The 22,342-nt window shown below is 58.1% G+C and overlaps 2 protein-coding genes across 4 annotated transcripts in view; one reads left to right on the top strand and one right to left on the bottom strand.

Moving 5' to 3' along the window:
- The window catches only part of LOC132389983 (sphingosine kinase 1-like), a 61,938-nt gene extending 41,103 nt beyond the window's left edge, over window positions 1-20,835 (top strand). Inside the window, exons 4-5 of the mRNA XM_059962559.1 lie at window positions 9,770-9,885; window positions 18,971-20,835. Coding sequence (XP_059818542.1) covers window positions 9,770-9,885; window positions 18,971-20,255 — 1,401 coding nt within the window. The 3' untranslated portion in view covers window positions 20,256-20,835. The remainder of the gene's footprint in view (window positions 1-9,769; window positions 9,886-18,970) is intronic.
- Window positions 12,114-15,247, bottom strand: LOC132389985 (uncharacterized). Of its 3 annotated transcripts, none has more exons than XR_009510743.1 (2): window positions 13,483-15,247; window positions 12,114-12,723 (listed from the first exon to the last, which is right to left on the bottom strand). XR_009510743.1 is itself a non-coding variant. In XM_059962560.1 (2 exons), the coding sequence occupies exon 2, from the start codon at window positions 14,842-14,844 to the stop codon at window positions 13,651-13,653; it is 1,194 nt and encodes a 397-aa protein (XP_059818543.1). In that variant the 5' UTR covers window positions 14,845-15,066; window positions 15,205-15,238; the 3' UTR covers window positions 12,856-13,650. The 3 variants fall into 3 exon arrangements, 1 of the variants encoding a protein (XP_059818543.1); XR_009510744.1 differs by lacking the exon at window positions 12,114-12,723 and adding an exon at window positions 12,856-13,344; XM_059962560.1 differs by lacking the exon at window positions 12,114-12,723 and having other exon boundaries at window positions 12,856-15,066; window positions 15,205-15,238.
- Window positions 20,836-22,342: the final 1,507 nt, after the last annotated feature.

Genomic DNA, 22,342 nt, shown 5'->3' with positions numbered 1-22,342 from the left:
GGGGTCAGACGCAGAGTGAATCTCCCTCCACACCGTCCCATCACACACTCCCGGGGTCAGACACAGAGTGAATCTCCCTCCACACCATCCCATCACACACTCCCGGGGTCAGACACAGAGTGAATCTCCCTCCACACCATCCCATCACACACTCCGAGGGTCAGACACAGTGAATCTCCCTCCCCATCATCCCATCACACACTCCCGGGCTCAGAGACAGAGTGAATCTCCCTCCACACCGTCCCATCACACACTCCCGGAGTCAGACACACAGAGTGAATCTCCCTCCACACGGTCCATCACACACTCCCGAGTCAAACACAGAGTGAATCTCCCTCCACACCGTCCCATCACACACTCCCGGGGTCAGACACAGAGTGAATCTCCCTCCACACCGTCCCATCACACACTCCCGGGTCAGACACAGAGTGAATCTCCCTCCAACCGTCCCATCACACACTCCCGGGGTCAGACACAGAGTGAATCCCCCTCCCCACCGTCCCATCACACACTCCCGGGGTCAGACACTCAGTGAATCTCCCTCCACACCGTCCCATCACACACTCCCGGGTCAGACACAGAGTGAATCTCCCTCCACACCGTCCCATCATACACTCCCGGGGTCAGACACAGAGTGAATCTCCCTCCACTCCGTCCCATCACACACTCCTGGGGTCAGACACACAGTGAATCTCCCTCCACACTGTCCCATCACACACTCCCGGGGTCAGACACAGTGTGAATCTCCCTCCACACTGTCCCATCACACACTCCCGGGTTCAGACACACAGTGAATCTCCCTCCACACTGTCCCATCACACACTCCCGGGTTCAGACACAGAGTGAATCTCCCACCACACTGTCCCATCACACACTCCCGGGGTCAGACACACAGTGAATCTCCCACCACACTGTCCCATCACACACTCCCGGGGTCAGACACAGAGTGAATCTCCCTCCACACCGTCCCATCACACACTCCCGGGGTCAGACACAGAGTGAATCTCCCTCCACTCCGTCCCATCGCACACTCCTGGGGTCAGACACACAGAGTGAATGTCCCTCCACACTGTCCCATCACACATTCCCGGGGTCAGACACTTAGTGAATCTCCCTCCACACGGTCCCATCACACACTCCGGGTCAGACACAGAGTGAATCTCCCTCCCCACCGTCCCATCACACTCTCCCGGGCTCAGAGACAGAGTGAATCTCCCTCCACACCGTCCCATCACACACTCCCGGAGTCAGACACACAGAGTGAATCTCCCTCCACACGGTCCATCACACACTCCCGAGTCAAACACAGAGTGAATCTCCCTCCACACCGTCCCATCACACACTCCCGGGGTCAGACACAGATTGAATCTCCCTCCACACTGTCCCATCACACACTCCCAGGGACAGACACAGTGAATCTCCCTCCCCATCATCCCATCATACACTCCCAGGGTCAGACACAGAGTGAATCTCCCTCTGCACCGTTCCATCACACACTCCCGGGCTCAGAGACAGAGTGACTCTCCCTCCACACTGTCCCATCACACACTCCCGGGTCAGACACAGTGTGAATCTCCCTCCCCACCGTCCCATCACACACTCCCGGGTTCAGACACACAGAGTGAATGTCCCTCCACACTGTCCCATCACACACTCCCGGGGTCAGACACAGAGTGAATCTCCCTCCACACCGTCCCATCACACACTCCCGGGGTCAGACACACAGAGTGAATGTCCCTCCACACTGTCCCATCACACACTCCCGGGGTCAGACACACAGAGTGAATCTCACTCCACACCGTCCCATCACACACTCCTGGGGTCAGACACAGAGTGAATCTCCCTCTACACCGTTCCATCACACACTCCCGGGCTCAGAGACAGAGTGAATCTCCCTCCACACCGTCCCATCACACACTCCCGGGGTCAGACACAGATTGAATCTCCCTCCACACTGTCCCATCACACACTCCCAGGGACAGACACAGTGAATCTCCCTCCCCATCATCCCATCATACACTCCCAGGGTCAGACACAGAGTGAATCTCCCTCCACACCGTCCCATCACACACTCCCGGGGTCAGACACAGAGTGAATCTCCCTCTACACCGTTCCATCACACACTCCCGGGCTCAGAGACAGAGTGAATCTCCCTCCACACCGTCCCATCACACACTCCCGGAGTCAGACACACAGAGTGAATCTCCCTCCACACCGTCCCATCACACACTCCCGGAGTCAGACACAGACTGAATCTCCCTCCACACCGTCCCATCACACAGTCCCGGGGTCAGACACAAAGTGAATCTCCTTCCACACGGTCCCATCACTCACTCCAGGGGTCAGACACTCAGTGAATCTCCCTCCACACCGTCCCATCACACACTCCTGGGGTCAGACACAGAGTGAATCTCCCTCCACACCGTCCCATCACACACTCCCGGGGTCAGACACAGTGAATCTCCCTCCCCATCATCCCATCATACACTCCCGGGCTCAGAGACACAGAGTGAATCTCCCTCCACACGGTCCATCACACTCTCCCGGGGTCAGACACAGAGTGAATCTCCCTCCACACCGTCCCATCACACACTCCGGGGGTCAGACACAGAGTGAATCTCCCTCCACACGGTCCCATCACTCACTCCAGGGGTCAGACACAGAGTGAATCTCCCTCCACACCGTCCCATCACACACTTCCGGGGTCAGACACAGACTGAATCTCCCTCCACACCGTCCCATCACACACTCCCGGTGTCAGACACAGAGTGAATCCCCCTCCCCACCGTCCCATCACACACTCCCGGGGTCAGACACACAGTGAATCTCCCTCCACACCGTCCCATCACACACTCCCGGGTCAGACACAGAGTGAATCTCCCTCCACACCGTCCCATCACACACTCCCGGGGTCAGACACAGAGTGAATCTCCCTCCACACCGTCCCATCACACACTCCCGGGGTCAGACACAGAGTGAATCTCCCTCCACACCGTCCCATCACACACTCACAGGGTCAGACACAGTGAATCTCCCTCCCCATCATCCCATCATACACTCCCGGGGTCAAACACAGAGTGAATCTCCCTCTACACCGTTCCATCACATACTCCCGGGCTCAGAGACAGAGTGAATCTTCCTCTACACTGTTCCATCACACACTCACGGACTCAGAGACAGAGTGAATCTCCCTCCACACCGTCCCATCACACACTCCCGGAGTCAGACACAAAGAGTGAATCTCCCTCCACACGGTCCCATCACACACTCCCAGGTCAGACACAGAGTGAATCTCCCTCCACACCGTCCCATCACACACTCCCGGGGTCAGACACAGAGTGTATCTCCCTCCACACCGTCCCATCACAAACTCCCAGGTCAGACACAGAGTGAATCTCCCTCCACACCGTCCCATCACACACTCCCGAAGTCAGACACAGAGTGAATCTCCCTCCACACTGTCCCATCACACACTCCCGGGGTCAGACACAGAGTGAATCTCCCTCCACACCGTCCCATCACACACTCCCGGGGTCAGACTGAGAGTGAATCTCCCTACCGACCCACCCATCACACACTCCCGGGGTCAGACACAGAGTGAATCTCCCTACCGACCCACCCATCACACACTCCCGGGGTCAGACACAGAGTGAATCTCCCTCCACACCGTCCCATCACACACTCCCGGGTACAGACACAGAGTGAATCTCCCTCCACACCATCCCATCACACACTCCTGGGTCAGACACACAGTGAATCTCCCTCCACACCGTCCCATCACACACTCCCGGGGTCAGACACTGAGTGAATCTCCCACCACACTGTCCCATCACACACTCCCGGGGTAAGACACAGTGTGAATCTCCCTCCACACCGTCCCATCACACACTCCTGGTGTCAGACACAGAGTGAATCTCCCTCCACACCGTCCCATCACACACTCCCGGGGTCAGACACACAGAGTGAATGTCCCTCCACACTGTCCCATCACACATTCCCGGGGTCAGACACTCAGTGAATCTCCCTCCACACGGTCCCATCACACACTCCGGGTCAGTCACAGAGTGAATCTCCCTCCCCACCGTCCCATCACACTCTCCCGGGCTCAGAGACAGAGTGAATCTCCCTCCACACCGTCCCATCACACACTCCCGGAGTCAGACACAGAGTGAATCTCCCTCCACACCATCCCATCACACACTCCTGGGTCAGACACACAGTGAATCTCCCTCCACACCGTCCCATCACACACTCCCGGGGTCAGACACTGAGTGAATCTCCCACCACACTGTCCCATCACACACTCCCGGGGTCAGACACAGTGTGAATCTCCCTCCACACCGTCCCATCACACACTCCCGGGGTCAGACACTGAGTGAATCTCCCACCACACTGTCCCATCACACACTCCCGGGGTCAGACACAGTGTGAATCTCCCTCCACACCGTCCCATCACACACTCCTGGTGTCAGACACAGAGTGAATCTCCCTCCACACCGTCCCATCACACACTCCCGGGGTCAGACACACAGAGTGAATGTCCCTCCACACTGTCCCATCACACATTCCCGGGGTCAGACACTCAGTGAATCTCCCTCCACACGGTCCCATCACACACTCCCGGGTCAGACACAGAGTGAATCTCCCTCCCCACCGTCCCATCACACTCTCCCGGGGTCAGACACACAGACTGAATCTCCCTCCACACCGTCCCATCACACTCTCCCGGGGTCAGACACACAGACTGAATCTCCCTCCACACCATCCCATCACACACTCCCGGGGTCAGACACAGAGTGAATCTCCCTCCACACCGTCCCATCACACACTCCCGGGGTCAGACACAGTGAATCTCCCTCCCCATCATCCCATCACACACTCCCGGGCTCAGAGACAGAGTGAATCTCCCTCCACACCGTCCCATCACACACTCCCGGAGTCAGACACACAGAGTAAATCTCCCTCCACACGGTCCATCACACACTCCCGAGTCAAACACAGAGTGAATCTCCCTCCACACCGTCCCATCACACACTCCCGGGGTCAGACACAGAGTGAATCTCCCTCCACACCGTCCCATCACACACTCCCGGGTCAGACACAGAGTGAATCTCCCTCCACACCGTCCCATCACACACTCCCAGGGTCAGACACAGAGTGAATCCCCCTCCCCACCGTCCCATCACACACTCCCGGGGTCAGACACTCAGTGAATCTCCCTCCACACCGTCCCATCACACACTCCCGGGTCAGACACAGAGTGAATCTCCCTCCACACCGTCCCATCACACACTCCCGGGGTCAGACACAGAGTGAATCTCCCTCCACTCCGTCCCATCACACACTCCTGGGGTCAGACACACAGTGAATCTCCCTCCACACTGTCCCATCACACACTCCCGGGGTCAGACACAGTGTGAATCTCCCTCCACACTGTCCCATCACACACTCCCGGGTTCAGACACACAGTGAATCTCCCACCACACTGTCCCATCACACACTCCCGGGGTCAGACACAGAGTGAATCTCCCACCACACTGTCCCATCACACACTCCCGGGGTCAGACACACAGTGAATCTCCCACCACACTGTCCCATCACACACTCCCGGGGTCAGACACAGAGTGAATCTCCCTCCACACCGTCCCATCACACACTCCTGGGGTCAGACACAGAGTGAATCTCCCTCCACACCGTCCCATCACACACTCCCGGGGTCAGACACATAGTGACTCTCCCTCCACACTGTCCCATCACACACTCCCGGGGTCAGACACAGAGTGAATCTCCCTACCGATCCACCCATCACACACTCCCGGGGTCAGACACAGAGTGAATCTCCCTACCGACCCACCCATCACACACTCCCGGGGTCAGACACAGAGTGAATCTCCCTCCACACCGTCCCATCACACACTCCCGGGGTCAGACTGAGAGTGAATCTCCCTACCGACCCACCCATCACACACTCCCGGGGTCAGACACAGAGTGAATCTCCCTACCGACCCACCCATCACACACTCCCGGGGTCAGACACAGAGTGAATCTCCCTCCACACCGTCCCATCACACACTCCCGGGGTCAGACACAGACTGAATCTCCCTCCACACTGTCCCATCACACACTCCCAGGGTCAGACACAGAGTGAATCTCCCTCCACACCATCCCATCACACACTCCTGGGTCAGACACACAGTGAATCTCCCTCCACACCGTCCCATCACACACTCCCGGGGTCAGACACTGAGTGAATCTCCCACCACACTGTCCCATCACACACTCCCGGGGTCAGACACAGTGTGAATCTCCCTCCACACCGTCCCATCACACACTCCTGGTGTCAGACACAGAGTGAATCTCCCTCCACACCGTCCCATCACACACTCCCGGGGTCAGACACACAGAGTGAATGTCCCTCCACACTGTCCCATCACACATTCCCGGGGTCAGACACTCAGTGAATCTCCCTCCACACGGTCCCATCACACACTCCGGGTCAGACACAGAGTGAATCTCCCTCCCCACCGTCCCATCACACTCTCTCGGGCTCAGAGACAGAGTGAATCTCCCTCCACACCGTCCCATCACACACTCCCGGAGTCAGACACACAGAGTGAATCTCCCTCCACACGGTCCATCACACACTCCCGAGTCAAACACAGAGTGAATCTCCCTCCACACCGTCCCATCACACACTCCCGGGGTCAGACACAGATTGAATCTCCATCCACACTGTCCCATCACACACTCCCAGGGACAGACACAGTGAATCTCCCTCCCCATCATCCCATCATACACTCCCAGGGTCAGACACAGAGTGAATCTCCCTCTGCACCGTTCCATCACACACTCCCGGGCTCAGAGACAGAGTGACTCTCCCTCCACACTGTCCCATCACACACTCCCGGGTCAGACACAGTGTGAATCTCCCTCCCCACCGTCCCATCACACACTCCCGGGGTCAGACACACAGAGTGAATGTCCCTCCACACTGTCCCATCACACACTCCCGGGGTCAGACACAGAGTGAATCTCCCTCCACACCGTCCCATCACACACTCCCGGGGTCAGACACACAGAGTGAATGTCCCTCCACACTGTCCCATCACACACTCCCGGGGTCAGACACACAGAGTGAATCTCACTCCACACCGTCCCATCACACACTCCCGGGGTCAGACACAGACTGAATCTCCCTCCACACCGTCCCATCACACACTCCCGGGGTCAGACACAGAGTGAAGCTCCCTCCACACCGTCCCATCACACACTCCCGGGGTCAGACACAAAGTGAATCTCCTTCCACACGGTCCCATCACTCACTCCAGGGGTCAGACACTCAGTGAATCTCCCTCCACACCGTCCCATCACACACTCCCGGGGTCAGACACAGAGTGAATCTCCCTCCACACCGTCCCATCACACACTCACAGGGTCAGACACAGTGAATCTCCCTCCCCATCATCCCATCATACACTCCCGGGGTCAAACACAGAGTGAATCTCCCTCTACACCGTTCCATCACATACTCCCGGGCTCAGAGACAGAGTGAATCTTCCTCTACACTGTTCCATCACACACTCCCGGACTCAGAGACAGAGTGAATCTCCCTCCCCACCGTCCCATCACACACTCCCGGAGTCAGACACAAAGAGTGAATCTCCCTCCACACGGTCCCATCACACACTCCCAGGTCAGACACAGAGTGAATCTCCCTCCACACTGTCCCATCACACACTCCCGGGGTCAGACACAGACTGAATCTCCCTCCACACCGTCCCATCACACGCTCCCGGGGTCAGACACAGTGTGAATCTCACTCCACACTGTCCCATCACACACTCCCAGGTCAGACACAGAGTGTATCTCCCTCCACACCGTCCCATCACACACTCCCGGGGTCAGACACAGAGTGAATCTCCCTCCACACGGTCCCATCACACACTCCCGGGGTCAGACACAGAGTGAATCTCCCTCCACACTGTCCCATCACACACTCCCGAAGTCAGACACAGAGTGAATCTCCCTCCCCACCGTCCCATCACACACTCCCAGGTCAGACACAGAGTGAATCTCCCTCCACACCGTCCCATCACACACTCCCAGGTCAGACACAGAGTGAATCTCCCTCCACACGGTCCCATCACACACTCCCGGGGTCAGACACAGAGTGAATCTCCCTCCACAACATCCCATCACACACTCCCGGGGTCAGACACAGACTGAATCTCCCTCCACACCGTCCCATCACACACTCCCGGTGTCAGACACAGAGTGAATCCCCCTCCCCACCGTCCCATCACACACTCCCGGGGTCAGACACTCAGTGAATCTCCCTCCACACCGTCCCATCACACACTCCCGGGTCAGACACAGAGTGAATCTCCCTCCACACCGTCCCATCACACACTCCCGGGGTCAGACACAGAGTGAATCTCCCTCCACACCGTCCCATCACACACTCCCGGGGTCAGACACAGAGTGAATCTCCCTCCACACCGTCCCATCACACACTCACAGGGTCAGACACAGTGAATCTCCCTCCCCATCATCCCATCATACACTCCTGGGGTCAAACACAGAGTGAATCTCCCTCTACACCGTTCCATCACATACTCCCGGGCTCAGAGACAGAGTGAATCTTCCTCTACACTGTTCCATCACACACTCCCGGACTCAGAGACAGAGTGAATCTCCCTCCCCACCGTCCCATCACACACTCCCGGAGTCAGACACAAAGAGTGAATCTCCCTCCACACGGTCCCATCACACACTCCCAGGTCAGACACAGAGTGAATCTCCCTCCACACCGTCCCATCACACACTCCCGGGGTCAGACACAGAGTGAATCTCCCTCCACACTGTCCCATCACACACTCCCGGGGTCAGACACAGACTGAATCTCCCTCCACACCGTCCCATCACACGCTCCCGGGGTCAGACACAGTGTGAATCTCACTCCACACTGTCCCATCACACACTCCCAGGTCAGACACAGAGTGTATCTCCCTCCACACCGTCCCATCACAAACTCCCAGGTCAGACACAGAGTGAATCTCCCTCCACACCGTCCCATCACACACTCCCGGGGTCAGACACAGAGTGAATCTCCCTCCACACGGTCCCATCACACACTCCCGGGGTCAGACACAGAGTGAATCTCCCTCCACACTGTCCCATCACACACTCCCGAAGTCAGACACAGAGTGAATCTCCCTCCCCACCGTCCCATCACACACTCCCAGGTCAGACACAGAGTGAATCTCCCTCCACACCGTCCCATCACACACTCCCAGGTCAGACACAGAGTGAATCTCCCTCCACACCGTCCCATCACACACTCCCGGGGTCAGACACAGAGTGAATCTCCCTCCACACCGTCCCATCACACACTCCCGGGGTCAGACACAGAGTGAATCTCCCTCCACACTGTCCCATCACGCACTCCCGGGGTCAGACACAGAGTGAATCTCCCTCCACACCGTCCCATCACACACTCCCGGGGTCAGACACAGAGTGAATCTCCCTCCACACCATCCCATCACACACCCGGTGTCAGACACAGAGTGAATCTCCCTCCACAGCGTCCCATCACACACTCCCGGTGTCAGACAGAGAGTGAATCTCCCTCCACACCGTCCCATCCCACACTCCCGGGGTGAGACACAGAGTGAATCTCCCTCCACACCGTCCCATCACACACTACTGGGGTCAGACACAGACTGAATCTCCCTCCACACCGTCCCATCAGTTTTTTCTCTTTTCTCAGGTGATCAATGGATTAATGGCTCGGCCAGACTGGGAGCAGGCGATCAAAATGCCCCTGGGTGTGATCCCAGCTGGATCGGGGAATGCTTTGGCTGCTTCTATCAACCACCACGCTGGGTAAGTGACCTCAGGGTGACGGACAGGGCGGTGCGGGTGTCAGACGAAAGGCTTTGCTTCGTCGGTCGGGTACGTGACCGCAGTGTGACGGACAGGGCGGTGCGGGTGTCAGACGAAAGGCTTTGCTTCATCGGTCGGGTACGTGACCTCAGGGTGACGGACAGGGCGGTGCGGGTGTCAGACGAAAGGCTTTGCTTCATCGGTCGGGTACGTGAGCTCAGGGTGACGGACAGGGCGGTGAGGGTGTCAGACGAAAGGCTTTGCTTCATCAGTCGGGTACGTAACCTCCGGGTGACGGACAGGGCGGTGAGGGTGTCAGACGAAAGGCTTTGCTTCATCGGTCGGGTACGTGACCTCAGGGTGACGGACAGGGCGGTGAGGGTGTCAGACGAACGGCTTTGCTTCATCGGTCGGGAACGTGACCTCAGGGTGACGGACAGGGCGGTGAGGGTGTCAGACGAAAGGCTTTGCTTCATCGGTCGGGTACGTGAGCTCAGGGTGACGGAGAGGGCGGTGCGGGTGTCAGACGAAAGGCTTTGCTTCATCGGTCGGGTACGTGAGCTCAGGGTGACGGAGAGGGCGGTGCGGGTGTCAGACGAAAGGCTTTGCTTCATCGGTCGGGTACGTGAGCTCAGGGTGACGGAGAGGGCGGTGCGGGTGTCAGACGAAAGGCTTTGCTTCATCGGTCGGGTACGTGACCTCAGGGTGACGGACAGGGCGGTGAGGGTGTCAGACGAAAGGCTTTGCTTCATCGGTCGGGTACGTGAGCTCAGGGTGACGGAGAGGGCGGTGCGGGTGTCAGACGAAAGGCTTTGCTTCATCGGTCGGGTACGTGAGCTCAGGGTGACGGACAGGGCGGTGAGGGTGTCAGACGAAAGGCTTTGCTTCATCGGTCGGGTACGTGAGCTCAGGGTGACGGACAGGGCGGTGAGGGTGTCAGACGAAAGGCTTTGCTTCATCGGTCGGGTACGTGACCTCAGGGTGACGGACAGGGCGGTGAGGGTGTCAGACGAAAGGCTTTGCTTCATCGGTCGGGTACGTGACCTCAGGGTGACGGACAGGGTGGTGAGGGTGTCAGACGAAAGGCTTTGCTTCATCGGTCGGGTACGTGAGCTCAGGGTGACGGAGAGGGCGGTGCGGGTGTCAGACGAAAGGCTTTGCTTCATCGGTCGGGTACGTGAGCTCAGGGTGACGGACAGGGAGGTGAGGGTGTCAGACGAAAGGCTTTGCTTCATCGGTCGGTTACGTGAGCTCAGGGTGACGGACAGTGCGGTGAGGGTGTCAGACGAAAGGCTTTGCTTCATCGGTCGGTTACGTGAGCTCAGGGTGACGGACAGTGCGGTGAGGGTGTCAGACGAAAGGCTTTGCTTCATCGGTCGGGTACGTGAGCTCAGGGTGACGGACAGGGCGTTGAGGGTGTCAGACGAAAGGCTTTGCTTCATCGGTCGGGTACGTGAGCTCAGGGTGACGGACAGGGCGGTGAGGGTGTCAGACGAAAGGCTTTGCTTCATCGGTCGGGTACGTGACCTCAGGGTGACGGACAGGGCGGTGAGGGTGTCAGACGAAAGGCTTTGCTTCATCGGTCGGGTACGTGACCTCAGGGTGACGGAGAGGGCGGTGCGGGTGTCAGACGAAAGGCTTTACTTCATCGGTCGGGTACGTGACCTCAGGGTGACGGACAGGGCGGTGAGGGTGTCAGACGAAAGGCTTTGCTTCATCGGTCGGGTACGTGAGCTCAGGGTGACGGAGAGGGCGGTGCGGGTGTCAGACGAAAGGCTTTGCTTCATCGGTCGGGTACGTGAGCTCAGGGTGACGGACAGGGCGGTGAGGGTGTCAGACGAAAGGCTTTGCTTCATCGGTCGGGTACGTGAGCTCAGGGTGACGGACAGGGCGGTGAGGGTGTCAGACGAAAGGCTTTGCTTCATCGGTCGGGTACGTGACCTCAGGGTGACGGAGAGGGCGGTGCGGGTGTCAGACGAAAGGCTTTGCTTCATCGGTCGGGTACGTGAGCTCAGGGTGACGGAGAGGGCGGTGAGGGTGTCAGACGAAAGGCTTTGCTTCATCGGTCGGGTACGTGAGCTCAGGGTGACGGACAGGGCGGTGAGGGTGTCAGACGAAAGGCTTTGCTTCATCGGTCGGGTACGTGAGCTCAGGGTGACGGACAGGGCGGTGCGGGTGTCAGACGAAAGGCTTTGCTTCATCGGTCGGGTACGTGACCTCAGGGTGACGGACAGGGCGCTGAGGGTGTCAGACGAAAGGCTTTGCTTCATCGGTCGGGTACGTGACCTCAGGGTGACGGACAGGGCGGTGAGGGTGTCAGACGAAAGGCTTTGCTTCATCGGTCGGGTACGTGAGCTCAGGGTGACGGAGAGGGCGGTGAGGGTGTCAGACGAAAGGCTTTGCTTCATCGGTCGGGTACGTGAGCTCAGGGTGACGGACAGGGCGGTGAGGGTGTCAGACGAAAGGCTTTGCTTCATCGGTCGGGTACGTGACCTCAGTGTGACGGACAGGGAGGTGAGGGTGTCAGACGAAAGGCTTTGCTTCATCGGTCGGGTACGTGAGCTCAGGGTGACGGACAGGGCGGTGAGGGTGTCAGACGAAAGGCTTTGCTTCATCGGTCGGGTACGTGACCTCAGGGTGACGGACAGGGAGGTGAGGGTGTCAGACGAAAGGCTTTGCTTCATCGGTCGGGTACGTGAGCTCAGGGTGACGGACAGGGCGGTGAGGGTGTCAGACGAAAGGCTTTGCTTCATCGGTCGGGTACGTGAGCTCAGGGTGACGGACAGGGCGTTGAGGGTGTCAGACGAAAGGCTTTGCTTCATCGGTCGGGTACGTGACCTCAGGGTGACGGACAGGGCGGTGCGGGTGTCAGACGAAAGGCTTTGCTTCATCGATCGGATACGTGACCTCAGGGTGACGGACAGTGCGGTGAGGGTGTCAGACGAAAGGCTTTGCTTCATCGGTCGGGTACGTGAGCTCAGGGTGACGGAGAGAGCAGTGAGGGTGTCAGACGAAAGGCTTTGCTTCATCGGTCGGGTACGTGACCTCAGGGTGATGGATAGGGCGGTGAGGGTGTCAGACGAAAGGCTTTGCTTCATCGGTCGGGTACGTGAGCTCAGGGTGACGGACAGGGCGGTGAGGGTGTCAGACGAACGGCTTTGCTTCATCGGTCGGGTACGTGAGCTCAGGGTGACGGACAGGGCGGTGAGGGTGTCAGACGAAAGGCTTTGCTTCATCGGTCGGGTACGTGAGCTCAGGGTGACGGACAGGGCGGTGAGGGTGTCAGACGAAAGGCTTTGCTTCATCGGTCGGGTACGTGAGCTCAGGGAGACGGACAGGGCGGTGAGGGTGTCAGACGAAAGGCTTTGCTTCATCGGTCGGGTACGTGAGCTCAGGGTGACGGAGTGGGCGGTGAGGGTGTCAGACGAACGGCTTTGCTTCATCGGTCGGGTACGTGACCTCAGGGTGACGGACAGGGCGGTGCGGGTGTCAGACGAAAGGCTTTGCTTCATCGGTCGGGTACGTGAGCTCAGGGTGACGGACAGGGCGGTGATGGTGTCAGACGAAAGGCTTTGCTTCATTGATCGGGTACGTGACCTCAGGGTGACGGACAGGGCGGTGAGGGTGTCAGACGAAAGGCTTTGCTTCATTGATCGGGTACGTGACCTCAGGGTGACGGACAGGGCGGTGAGGGTGTCAGACGAAAGGCTTTGCTTCATTGATCGGGTACGTGAGCTCAGGGTGACGGAGAGGGCGGTGAGGGTGTCAGACGAAAGGCTTTGCTTCATCGGTCGGGTACGTGACCTCGGTGACGGACAGGGCGGTGAGGGTGTGAGACGAAAGGCTTTGCTTCATCGGTCGGGTACGTGAGCTCAGGGTGACGGAGAGGGCGGTGAGGGTGTCAGACGAAAGGCTTTGCTTCATCGGTCGGGTACGTGACCTCAGGGTGACGGACAGGGCGGTGAGGGTGTCAGACGAAAGGCTTTGCTTCATCGGTCGGGTACGTGAGCTCAGGGTGACGGACAGGGCGGTGAGGGTGTCAGACGAAAGGCTTTGTTTCATCGGTCGGGTACGTGAGCTCAGGGTGACGGACAGGGCGGTGAGGGTGTCAGACGAAAGGCTTTGCTTCATCGGTCGGGTACGTGAGCTCAGGGTGACGGACAGGGCGGTGAGGGTGTCAGACGAAAGGCTTTGCTTCATCGGTCGGGTACGTGACCTCAGGGTGACGGACAGGGCGGTGAGGGTGTCAGACGAAAGGCTTTGCTTCGTCGGTCGGGTACGTGAGCTCAGGGTGACGGACAGGGCGGTGAGGGTGTCAGACGAAAGGCTTTGCTTCATCGGTCGGGTACGTGAGCTCAGGGTGACGGACAGGGCGGTGAGGGTGTCAGACGAAATGCTTTGCTTCATCGGTCGGGTACGTGAGCTCAGGGTGACGGACAGGGAGGTGCGGGTGTCAGACGAAAGGCTTTGCTTCATCGGTCGGGTACGTGACCTCAGGGTGACGGACAGGGCGGTGCGGGTGTCAGACGAAAGGCTTTGCTTCATCGGTCGGGTACGTGAGCTCAGGGTGACGGACAGGGCGGTGACGGTGTCAGACGAAAGGCTTTGCTTCATCGGTAGGGTACGTGAGCTCAGGGTGACGGACAGGGCGGTGAGGGTGTCAGACGAAAGGCTTTGCTTCATCGGTCGGGTACGTGACCTCAGGGTGACGGACAGGGCGGTGAGGGTGTCAGACGAAAGGCTTTGCTTCATCGGTCGGGTACGTGACCTCAGGGTGACGGACAGGGCGGTGAGGGTGTCAGACGAAAGGCTTTGCTTCATCGGTCGGGTACGTGAGCTCAGGGTGACGGACAGGGCGGTGAGGGTGTCAGATGAAAGGCTTTGCTTCATCGGTCGGGTACGTGAGCTCAGGGTGACGGACAGGGAGGTGCGGGTGTCAGACGAAAGGCTTTGCTTCATCGGTCAGGTACGTGACCTCAGGGTGACGGACAGGGCGGTGCGGGTGTCAGACGAAAGGCTTTGCTTCATCGGTCGGGTACGTGAGCTCAGGGTGAGGGACAGGGCGGTGCGGGTGTCAGACGAAAGGCTTTGCTTCATCGGTCGGTACGTGAGCTCAGGGTGACGGACAGGGCGGTGAGGGTGTCAGACGAAAGGCTTTGCTTCATCGGTCGGGTACGTGACCTCAGGGTGACGGACAGGGAGGTGAGGGTGTCAGACGAAAGGCTTTGCTTCATCGGTCGGGTACGTGAGCTCAGGGTGACGGACAGTGCGGTGAGGGTGTCAGACGAAAGGCTTTGCTTCATCGGTCGGGTACGTGACCTCAGGGTGACGGACAGGGCGGTGAGGGTGTCAGACGAAATGCTTTGCTTCATCGGTCGGGTACGTGAGCTCAGGGTGACGGACAGGGCGGTGAGGGTGTCAGACGAAAGGCTTTGCTTCATCGGTCGGGTACGTGAGCTCAGGGTGACGGACAGGGCGGTGAGGGTGTCAGACGAAAGGCTTTGCTTCATCGGTCGGGTACGTGACCTCAGGGTGACGGAGAGGGCGGTGAGGGTGTCAGACGAAAGGCTTTGCTTCATCGGTCGGGTACGTGAGCTCAGGGTGACGGACAGGGCGGTGAGGGTGTCAGACGAAAGGCTTTGCTTCATCGGTCGGGTACGTGACCTCAGGGTGACGGACAGGGCGGTGAGGGTGTCAGACGAAAGGCTTTGCTTCATCGGTCGGGTACGTGAGCTCAGGGTGACGGACAGGGCGGTGAGGGTGTCAGACGAAAGGCTTTGCTTCATCGGTCGGGTACGTGAGCTCAGGGTGACGGACAGGGCGGTGAGGGTGTCAGACGAAAGGCTTTGCTTCATCGGTCGGGTACGTGAGCTCAGGGTGACGGACAGGGCGGTGCGGGTGTCAGACGAAAGGCTTTGCTTCATCGGTCGGGTACGTGAGCTCAGGGTGACGGAGAGGGCGGTGAGTGTGTCAGACGAACGGCTTTGCTTCATCGGTCGGGTACGTGAGCTCAGGGTGACGGACAGGGCGGTGAGGGTGTCAGACGAAAGGCTTTGCTTCATCGGTCGGGTACGTGAGCTCAGGGTGACGGACAGGGCTGTGAGGGTGTCAGACGAAAGGCTTTGCTTCATCGGTCGGGTACGTGAGCTCAGGGTGACGGAGAGGGCGGTGAGGGTGTCAGACGAAATGCTTTGCTTCATCGGTCGGGTACGTGACCTCAGGGTGACGGAGAGGGCGGTGCGGGTGTCAGACGAAAGGCTTTGCTTCCTCGGTCGGGTACGTGAGCTCAGGGTGACGGAGAGGGCGGTGCGGGTGTCAGACGAAAGGCTTTGCTTCATCGGTCGGGTACGTGAGCTCAGGGTGACGGACAGGGCGGTGAGGGTGTCAGACGAAAGGCTTTGCTTCATCGGTCGGGTACGTGAGCTCAGGGTGACGGACAGGGCTGTGAGGGTGTCAGACGAAAGGCTTTGCTTCATCGGTCGGGTACGTGAGCTCAGGGTGACGGAGAGGGCGGTGAGGGTGTCAGACGAAAGGCTTTGCTTCATCGGTCGGGTACGTGAGCTCAGGGTGACGGACAGGGCGGTGAGGGTGTCAGACGAAAGGCTTTGCTTCATCGGTCGGGTACGTGACCCCAGGGTGACGGAGAGGGCGATGAGGGTGTCAGACGAAAGGCTTTGCTTCATCGGTCGGGTACGTGACCCCAGGGTGACGGACAGGGCGGTGAGGGTGTCAGACGAAAGGCTTTGCTTCATCGGTCATGTACGTGAGCTCAGGGTGACGGACAGGGCGGTGAGGGTGTCAGACGAAAGGCTTTGCTTCATCGGTCGGGTACGTGACCTCAGGGTGACGGAGAGGGCGGTGAGGGTGTCAGACGAAAGGCTTTGCTTCATCGGTCGGGTACGTGACCTCAGGGTGACGGAGAGGGCGGTGAGGGTGTCAGACGAAAGGCTTTGCTTCATCGGTCGGGTACGTGAGCTCAGGGTGACGGACAGGGCGGTGAGGGTGTCAGACGAAAGGCTTTGCTTCATCGGTTGGGTACGTGACCTCAGGGTGACGGACAGGGCGGTGAGGGTGTCAGACGAAAGGCTTTGCTTCATCGGTCGGGTACGTGAGCTCAGGGTGACGGACAGGGCGCTGAGGGTGTCAGACGAAAGGCTTTGCTTCATCGGTCGGGAACGTGACCTCAGGGTGACGGACAGGGCGGTGCGGGTGTCAGACGAAAGGCTTTGCTTCATCGGTCGGGTACGTGACCTCAGGGTGACGGACAGGGCGGTGAGGGTGTCAGACGAAAGGCTTTGCTTCATCGGTCGGGTACGTGACCTCAGGGTGACGGACAGGGAGGTGAGGGTGTCAGACGCAAGGCTTTGCTTCATCGGTCGGGTACGTGAGCTCAGGGTGACGGACAGGGCGGTGAGGGTGTCAGACGAAAGGCTTTGCTTCATCGGTCGGGTACGTGAGCTCAGGGTGACGGACAGGGCGGTGAGGGTGTCAGACGAAAGGCTTTGCTTCATCGGTCGGGTACGTGAGCTCAGGGTGACGGACAGGGCGCTGAGGGTGTCAGACGAAAGGCTTTGCTTCATCGGTCGGGAACGTGACCTCAGGGTGACGGACAGGGCGGTGCGGGTGTCAGACGAAAGGCTTTGCTTCATCGGTCGGGTACGTGACCTCAGGGTGACGGAGAGGGCGGTGCGGGTGTCAGACGAAAGGCTTTGCTTCATCGGTCGGGTACGTGAGCTCAGGGTGACGGACAGGGCGGTGAGGGTGTCAGACGAAAGGCTTTGCTTCATCGGTTGGGTACGTGACCTCAGGGTGACGGACAGGGCGGTGAGGGTGTCAGACGAAAGGCTTTGCTTCATCGGTCGGGTACGTGAGCTCAGGGTGACGGACAGGGCGCTGAGGGTGTCAGACGAAAGGCTTTGCTTCATCGGTCGGGAACGTGACCTCAGGGTGACGGACAGGGCGGTGCGGGTGTCAGACGAAAGGCTTTGCTTCATCGGTCGGGTACGTGACCTCAGGGTGACGGACAGGGCGGTGAGGGTGTCAGACGAAAGGCTTTGCTTCATCGGTCGGGTACGTGACCTCAGGGTGACGGACAGGGAGGTGAGGGTGTCAGACGCAAGGCTTTGCTTCATCGGTCGGGTACGTGAGCTCAGGGTGACGGACAGGGCGGTGAGGGTGTCAGACGAAAGGCTTTGCTTCATCGGTCGGGTACGTGAGCTCAGGGTGACGGACAGGGCGGTGAGGGTGTCAGACGAAAGGCTTTGCTTCATCGGTCGGGTACGTGACCTCAGGGTGACGGACAGGGCGGTGAGGGTGTTAGACGAAAGGCTTTGCTTCATCGGTCGGGTACGTGAGCTCAGGGTGACGGAGAGGGCGGTGAGGGTGTCAGACGAACGGCTTTGCTTCATCGGTCGGGTACGTGACCTCAGGGTGACGGACAGGGCGGTGCGGGTGTCAGACGAAAGGCTTTGCTTCATCGGTCGGGTACGTGAGCTCAGGGTGACGGACAGGGCGGTGAGGGTGTCAGCCGAAAGGCTTTGCTTCATCGGTCGGGTACGTGAGCTCAGGGTGACGGACAGGGCGGTGAGGGTGTCAGCCGAAAGGCTTTGCTTCATCGGTCGGGTACGTGAGCTCAGGGTGACGGACAGGGCGGTGAGGGTGTCAGCCGAAAGGCTTTGCTTCATCGGTCGGGTGTTGAGTATGAGAGTCAGGAAGTCATTTACAACTGTATTAAACTGTGGTCTGTTCATTCTCGGAGGACTGTGTGCAGTTCTGGTCTCCTGTGGGTGTGGGTGCTTTGGAGAGGGGGCGGAAGGTTCACCAGTGTGCTGCCTGGACTCGAGGGCACGACGTTTCACCTCTTTCCAATCGCTTTATTACTTGCACTTTATTTTCAACCGTGACGGTGATTATTCTCGTGAACAGAAACACTGTGGTCCTAAAGTCCACCGCACGGAGACGGGATAAATGAGAGACTTGAGAATCCCTGCCCCGGAACCGACCCCCGTGGACAAGGTTGGCCGACTGTGTTTAGTGTAACTTTCTGGTTCAGACTTCACAGTATCTGCCCGATTCTCTCCGACAGGAACCGGATGGCGACAGGCGAGGAGCTGCTGCAGAATTGCATCCTGTTACTGTGCCGTGGCTGTCCTACGCCCATGGACCTGGTCTCGGTGACCACCTCTTCTGGCCAACGCCTCTTCTCCTTCCTCAGTGTTGCCTGGGGCTTTGTGGCAGATGTCGACCTCGAGAGTGAGCGTTACCGTCGGCTGGGACCGGCTCGTTTCACCTTGGGCACCCTGGTCCGCCTGGCGTCCCTGCGTCGCTACCGGGCGCGCCTCTCCTACCTGCCCGCCCCTCCTGGCACGCCCCCGTCCACCATTTCCACGCCCCCCCCTCACCGGGGCCGCCGACCTCTCTGCCGTAGCGTCACAGCCGACGGGGGGCACCCCACGTCCCACCCTGCCCTCTGCCGAACTCTGTCTGAGGCAGGGGGCTGGCTCCCCCCTTCCCCCTACCCCTCTGCCGAGGGCTTCTCCTTCGAGGGGGTCTCCTTCCAGGAAGAGGAGGAGGAGGGGTTTAATTCCGATCAGGTCAGCTCTGAAGGGCTTAATTCCATTCACGGGGGTGAGGGTCTGGTCAATTCCACTCCAGTCAGCTCTGAAGGGGTTAATTCCATTACCAAGAGCTTCGGTCTGGTCAATTTGGAAGGAGTTAATTCCAGTCCAGTCAGCTCTGAAGGGGTTAATTCTGTCAGCAAGGATGCCAGTCCAGAAAGGGTCAACTCTGGGGCTGTCAGTTCTGAAGGGGTTAACCCTGCCCACCGAGGCCCTGGGGGAGATTGCTCCCCCCACGAGAGAGCAGCCGGACCGAGTGAGGCGGGTGAGGGAACTCCCTCCGGAGGGACCCCACGCCAGGAGCTTCCACCGGACCACCTGCTGGCACCCCTCGATTGCCCGGTTCCCGGGGGCTGGCGGACGTTGGAGGGTGACTTTGTCCTGGTGCTGGCGGTGTATCAAAGCCACCTGGGGTCCGAGCTGGTAGCTGCCCCGTTCGCCCGCTTCGCGGACCGCGCCCTCCACCTGCTCTACGTTCGAGCTGGCCTCTCCCGTGCTTCACTTCTCCGCCTCTTCCTCGCCATGGGCACTGGCACCCACCTGTCCCTCGGCTGCCCGCACCTCACCTGCCTGCCTGTCTCTGCCTTCCGCCTCGAGCCGCTGGGGCCCCGGCCCGGTGCCCTGGCGGTGGATGGGGAGAGGGTGGAGGGGGGGCCTGTCCAGGCTCAGCTTCACCCTGGCCTGGCCCGGGTAATTGCTGGAGTCCCTCCACCTTGCCCTCCTCCTCCTCACCGCCCCTCTGGCAAGCCCTGACTCCTCCCGTTCATCTCTCGCCCTGGGGGAGACAGGAATTCTACGGTACGTTAACCCACAGTTTGCACAGCTGGGGGTGCATGTGCATGATGCACCCTGTGGTAACACTACTAACTCCCTCCACCTCGGTGCAGATCGGGGGCTGGAGGGTCTGCCTCTGACTAACACTGAACCCTCTTCCCCGAGCGAAGACATATCCTAATGGCGACCTGTGGGGATGGGCCGGGAGACACGTCCCACCGCCGTCCTCCCTCTTCGCCTGAACTTTTGTATAATTTATTAACTGGAATTAATTTTAACAGTGGTGCTTAGCTCTGGGAGAAGCATTTCGATGTATGATGATTGATTTTTGTGTTCACTGATCCACGGGACGGGGATATTGATTTGTGTCGAGTTTCACTTTCACCTGAGGGATGGAACTGGAATTTTCATTTGAGATGAGCTTCACACCTCTCTCTCTCTCTCTCTCTCGATGTATAACATTTCTCACTGGGGGGGGGGACTGAGGAAAAGGGGATCTCGTTTGGCTATTGTCTCTGGAGGGAAGGCTGTAATTTCAATAAATCTGTGTGGAACTGGACTCTGTGGCTGTCGTTTCGGTTGTTGCTCCTCACCCGTTTCTCAGGCCAGGAGGGCATCGCAGGTCTCCTCCGCCGTTTGAGAAAAGAGAATGGCGCGGGGGTGAGGGTCTTTGGGCACGGCTTTTCTATACCAATGTTCCATGCTCAATGGCTGGGTGGGTTTTACCTGTGATGTACTGGGCAGAATCTTACCTTTTGTAAGATTTTCCACGCAAAGGCACTGGTGCCCCCATAACAGGCCGTAATACAGTCAGCCAGCACACATCATGCAGGTTTGACAAGGCTGTTGCTGACGTGCTGAATCTGTGCAGACTCCCAAGGAAGTAGAGGCCCTGTCGTGCTTTTTACGCAATAATATTTCAATAGGGCAAGAAGACCCTGATGGGAGTTCTATACGGGCCTCCGAACAGTGGCCAGGGTGTGAAATTACAGAGATAGAAAACACGTCAGAAGAGCATGTTACAATAATCAATATGTAGGTATATTGGGCAAATGGATTCCAAGAGGGGGATTTGTAGAATGCCTACAAGTTGGCTTTTTAGGGAAGTTCATAGTTGACCCCTCCCGGGATACAGCTGCTCTGGGTTGGGTTTTCTGCAATGCAGCGGAATTGACTAGAGAGCTTAAGGTGAAGGAACTCTTAGGGGCCAATGTTGATAATACGATAGAATTGACCCTGCAGAAGCTGAATTTGGATGTATCAGGATTGCAATGGAGTAAAGGGAATTAGAGATATGAGAGAGGAGCTGGTCAAAGTTGATTGGAAAGGAGCACTCGCAGAAAGCAATGTCTGGAGTTTCTGGGAACAGTTTGGAAGGTGTGGGATAGATATGTGCCAAAGAGAAAGTATTCTAAAGGCAGGATAGTGCAACTTTGTCTGGCTGCGAAGTCAAAGCCAGCAAAGAGAGGGCATATTGTGGAACAATACAAAAAGGCCCTTCAGCCCACAATGTTGTGCCAACCCTTAAACCCTGCCTCCCATAAATCCCCCCACCTTAAATTCCTCCATATATCTGTCCTCCTACATTCAAGGATGTTAGTCCCCCTCCAGTTCAGGAGCAACCCGTCTGATGGTGGTGGGTTATCACTGATATTTGCTTATAACAGAGCAAAAGGTTTCTGGGAGGCTGGAGCATTGGGAAGCTTTTAAGAACCAACAGAAGTCATAGCGGAAAAAATGGAACAGGAAGGTAAGCTATCCAGTAATATTGAAGAGGACATCAAAAGCTTCTCTGGGTTTAAAGGGTAAGACTGAGGTGAGAGTAGATATCAGACTGCTGGAGAGGAATCAGGAGAATTATCCCGAGTCGTGAAATAGCAGCAGCAGTTCAATGCAATACATAATCTAGAAGATAAAGAAATCAATTACAGTGTATGTTTATTGAATAGATTAAAAATTGTTCAAAACAAATAATTTTTAAAAAGTGAGGTAGTGTTCATGTCCATTTAGGAATTGGATGGCAGAGGGGAAGAAGCTGTTTATAGATGGTATTTGAGCTATGCCTA

The sequence above is a fragment of the Hypanus sabinus genome, unplaced genomic scaffold, assembly GCF_030144855.1.
Source record: "Hypanus sabinus isolate sHypSab1 unplaced genomic scaffold, sHypSab1.hap1 scaffold_728, whole genome shotgun sequence".
NCBI classification, from domain to species: domain Eukaryota; kingdom Metazoa; phylum Chordata; class Chondrichthyes; order Myliobatiformes; family Dasyatidae; genus Hypanus; species Hypanus sabinus.
This window is presented reverse-complemented; position numbering and strand designations above follow the sequence as displayed.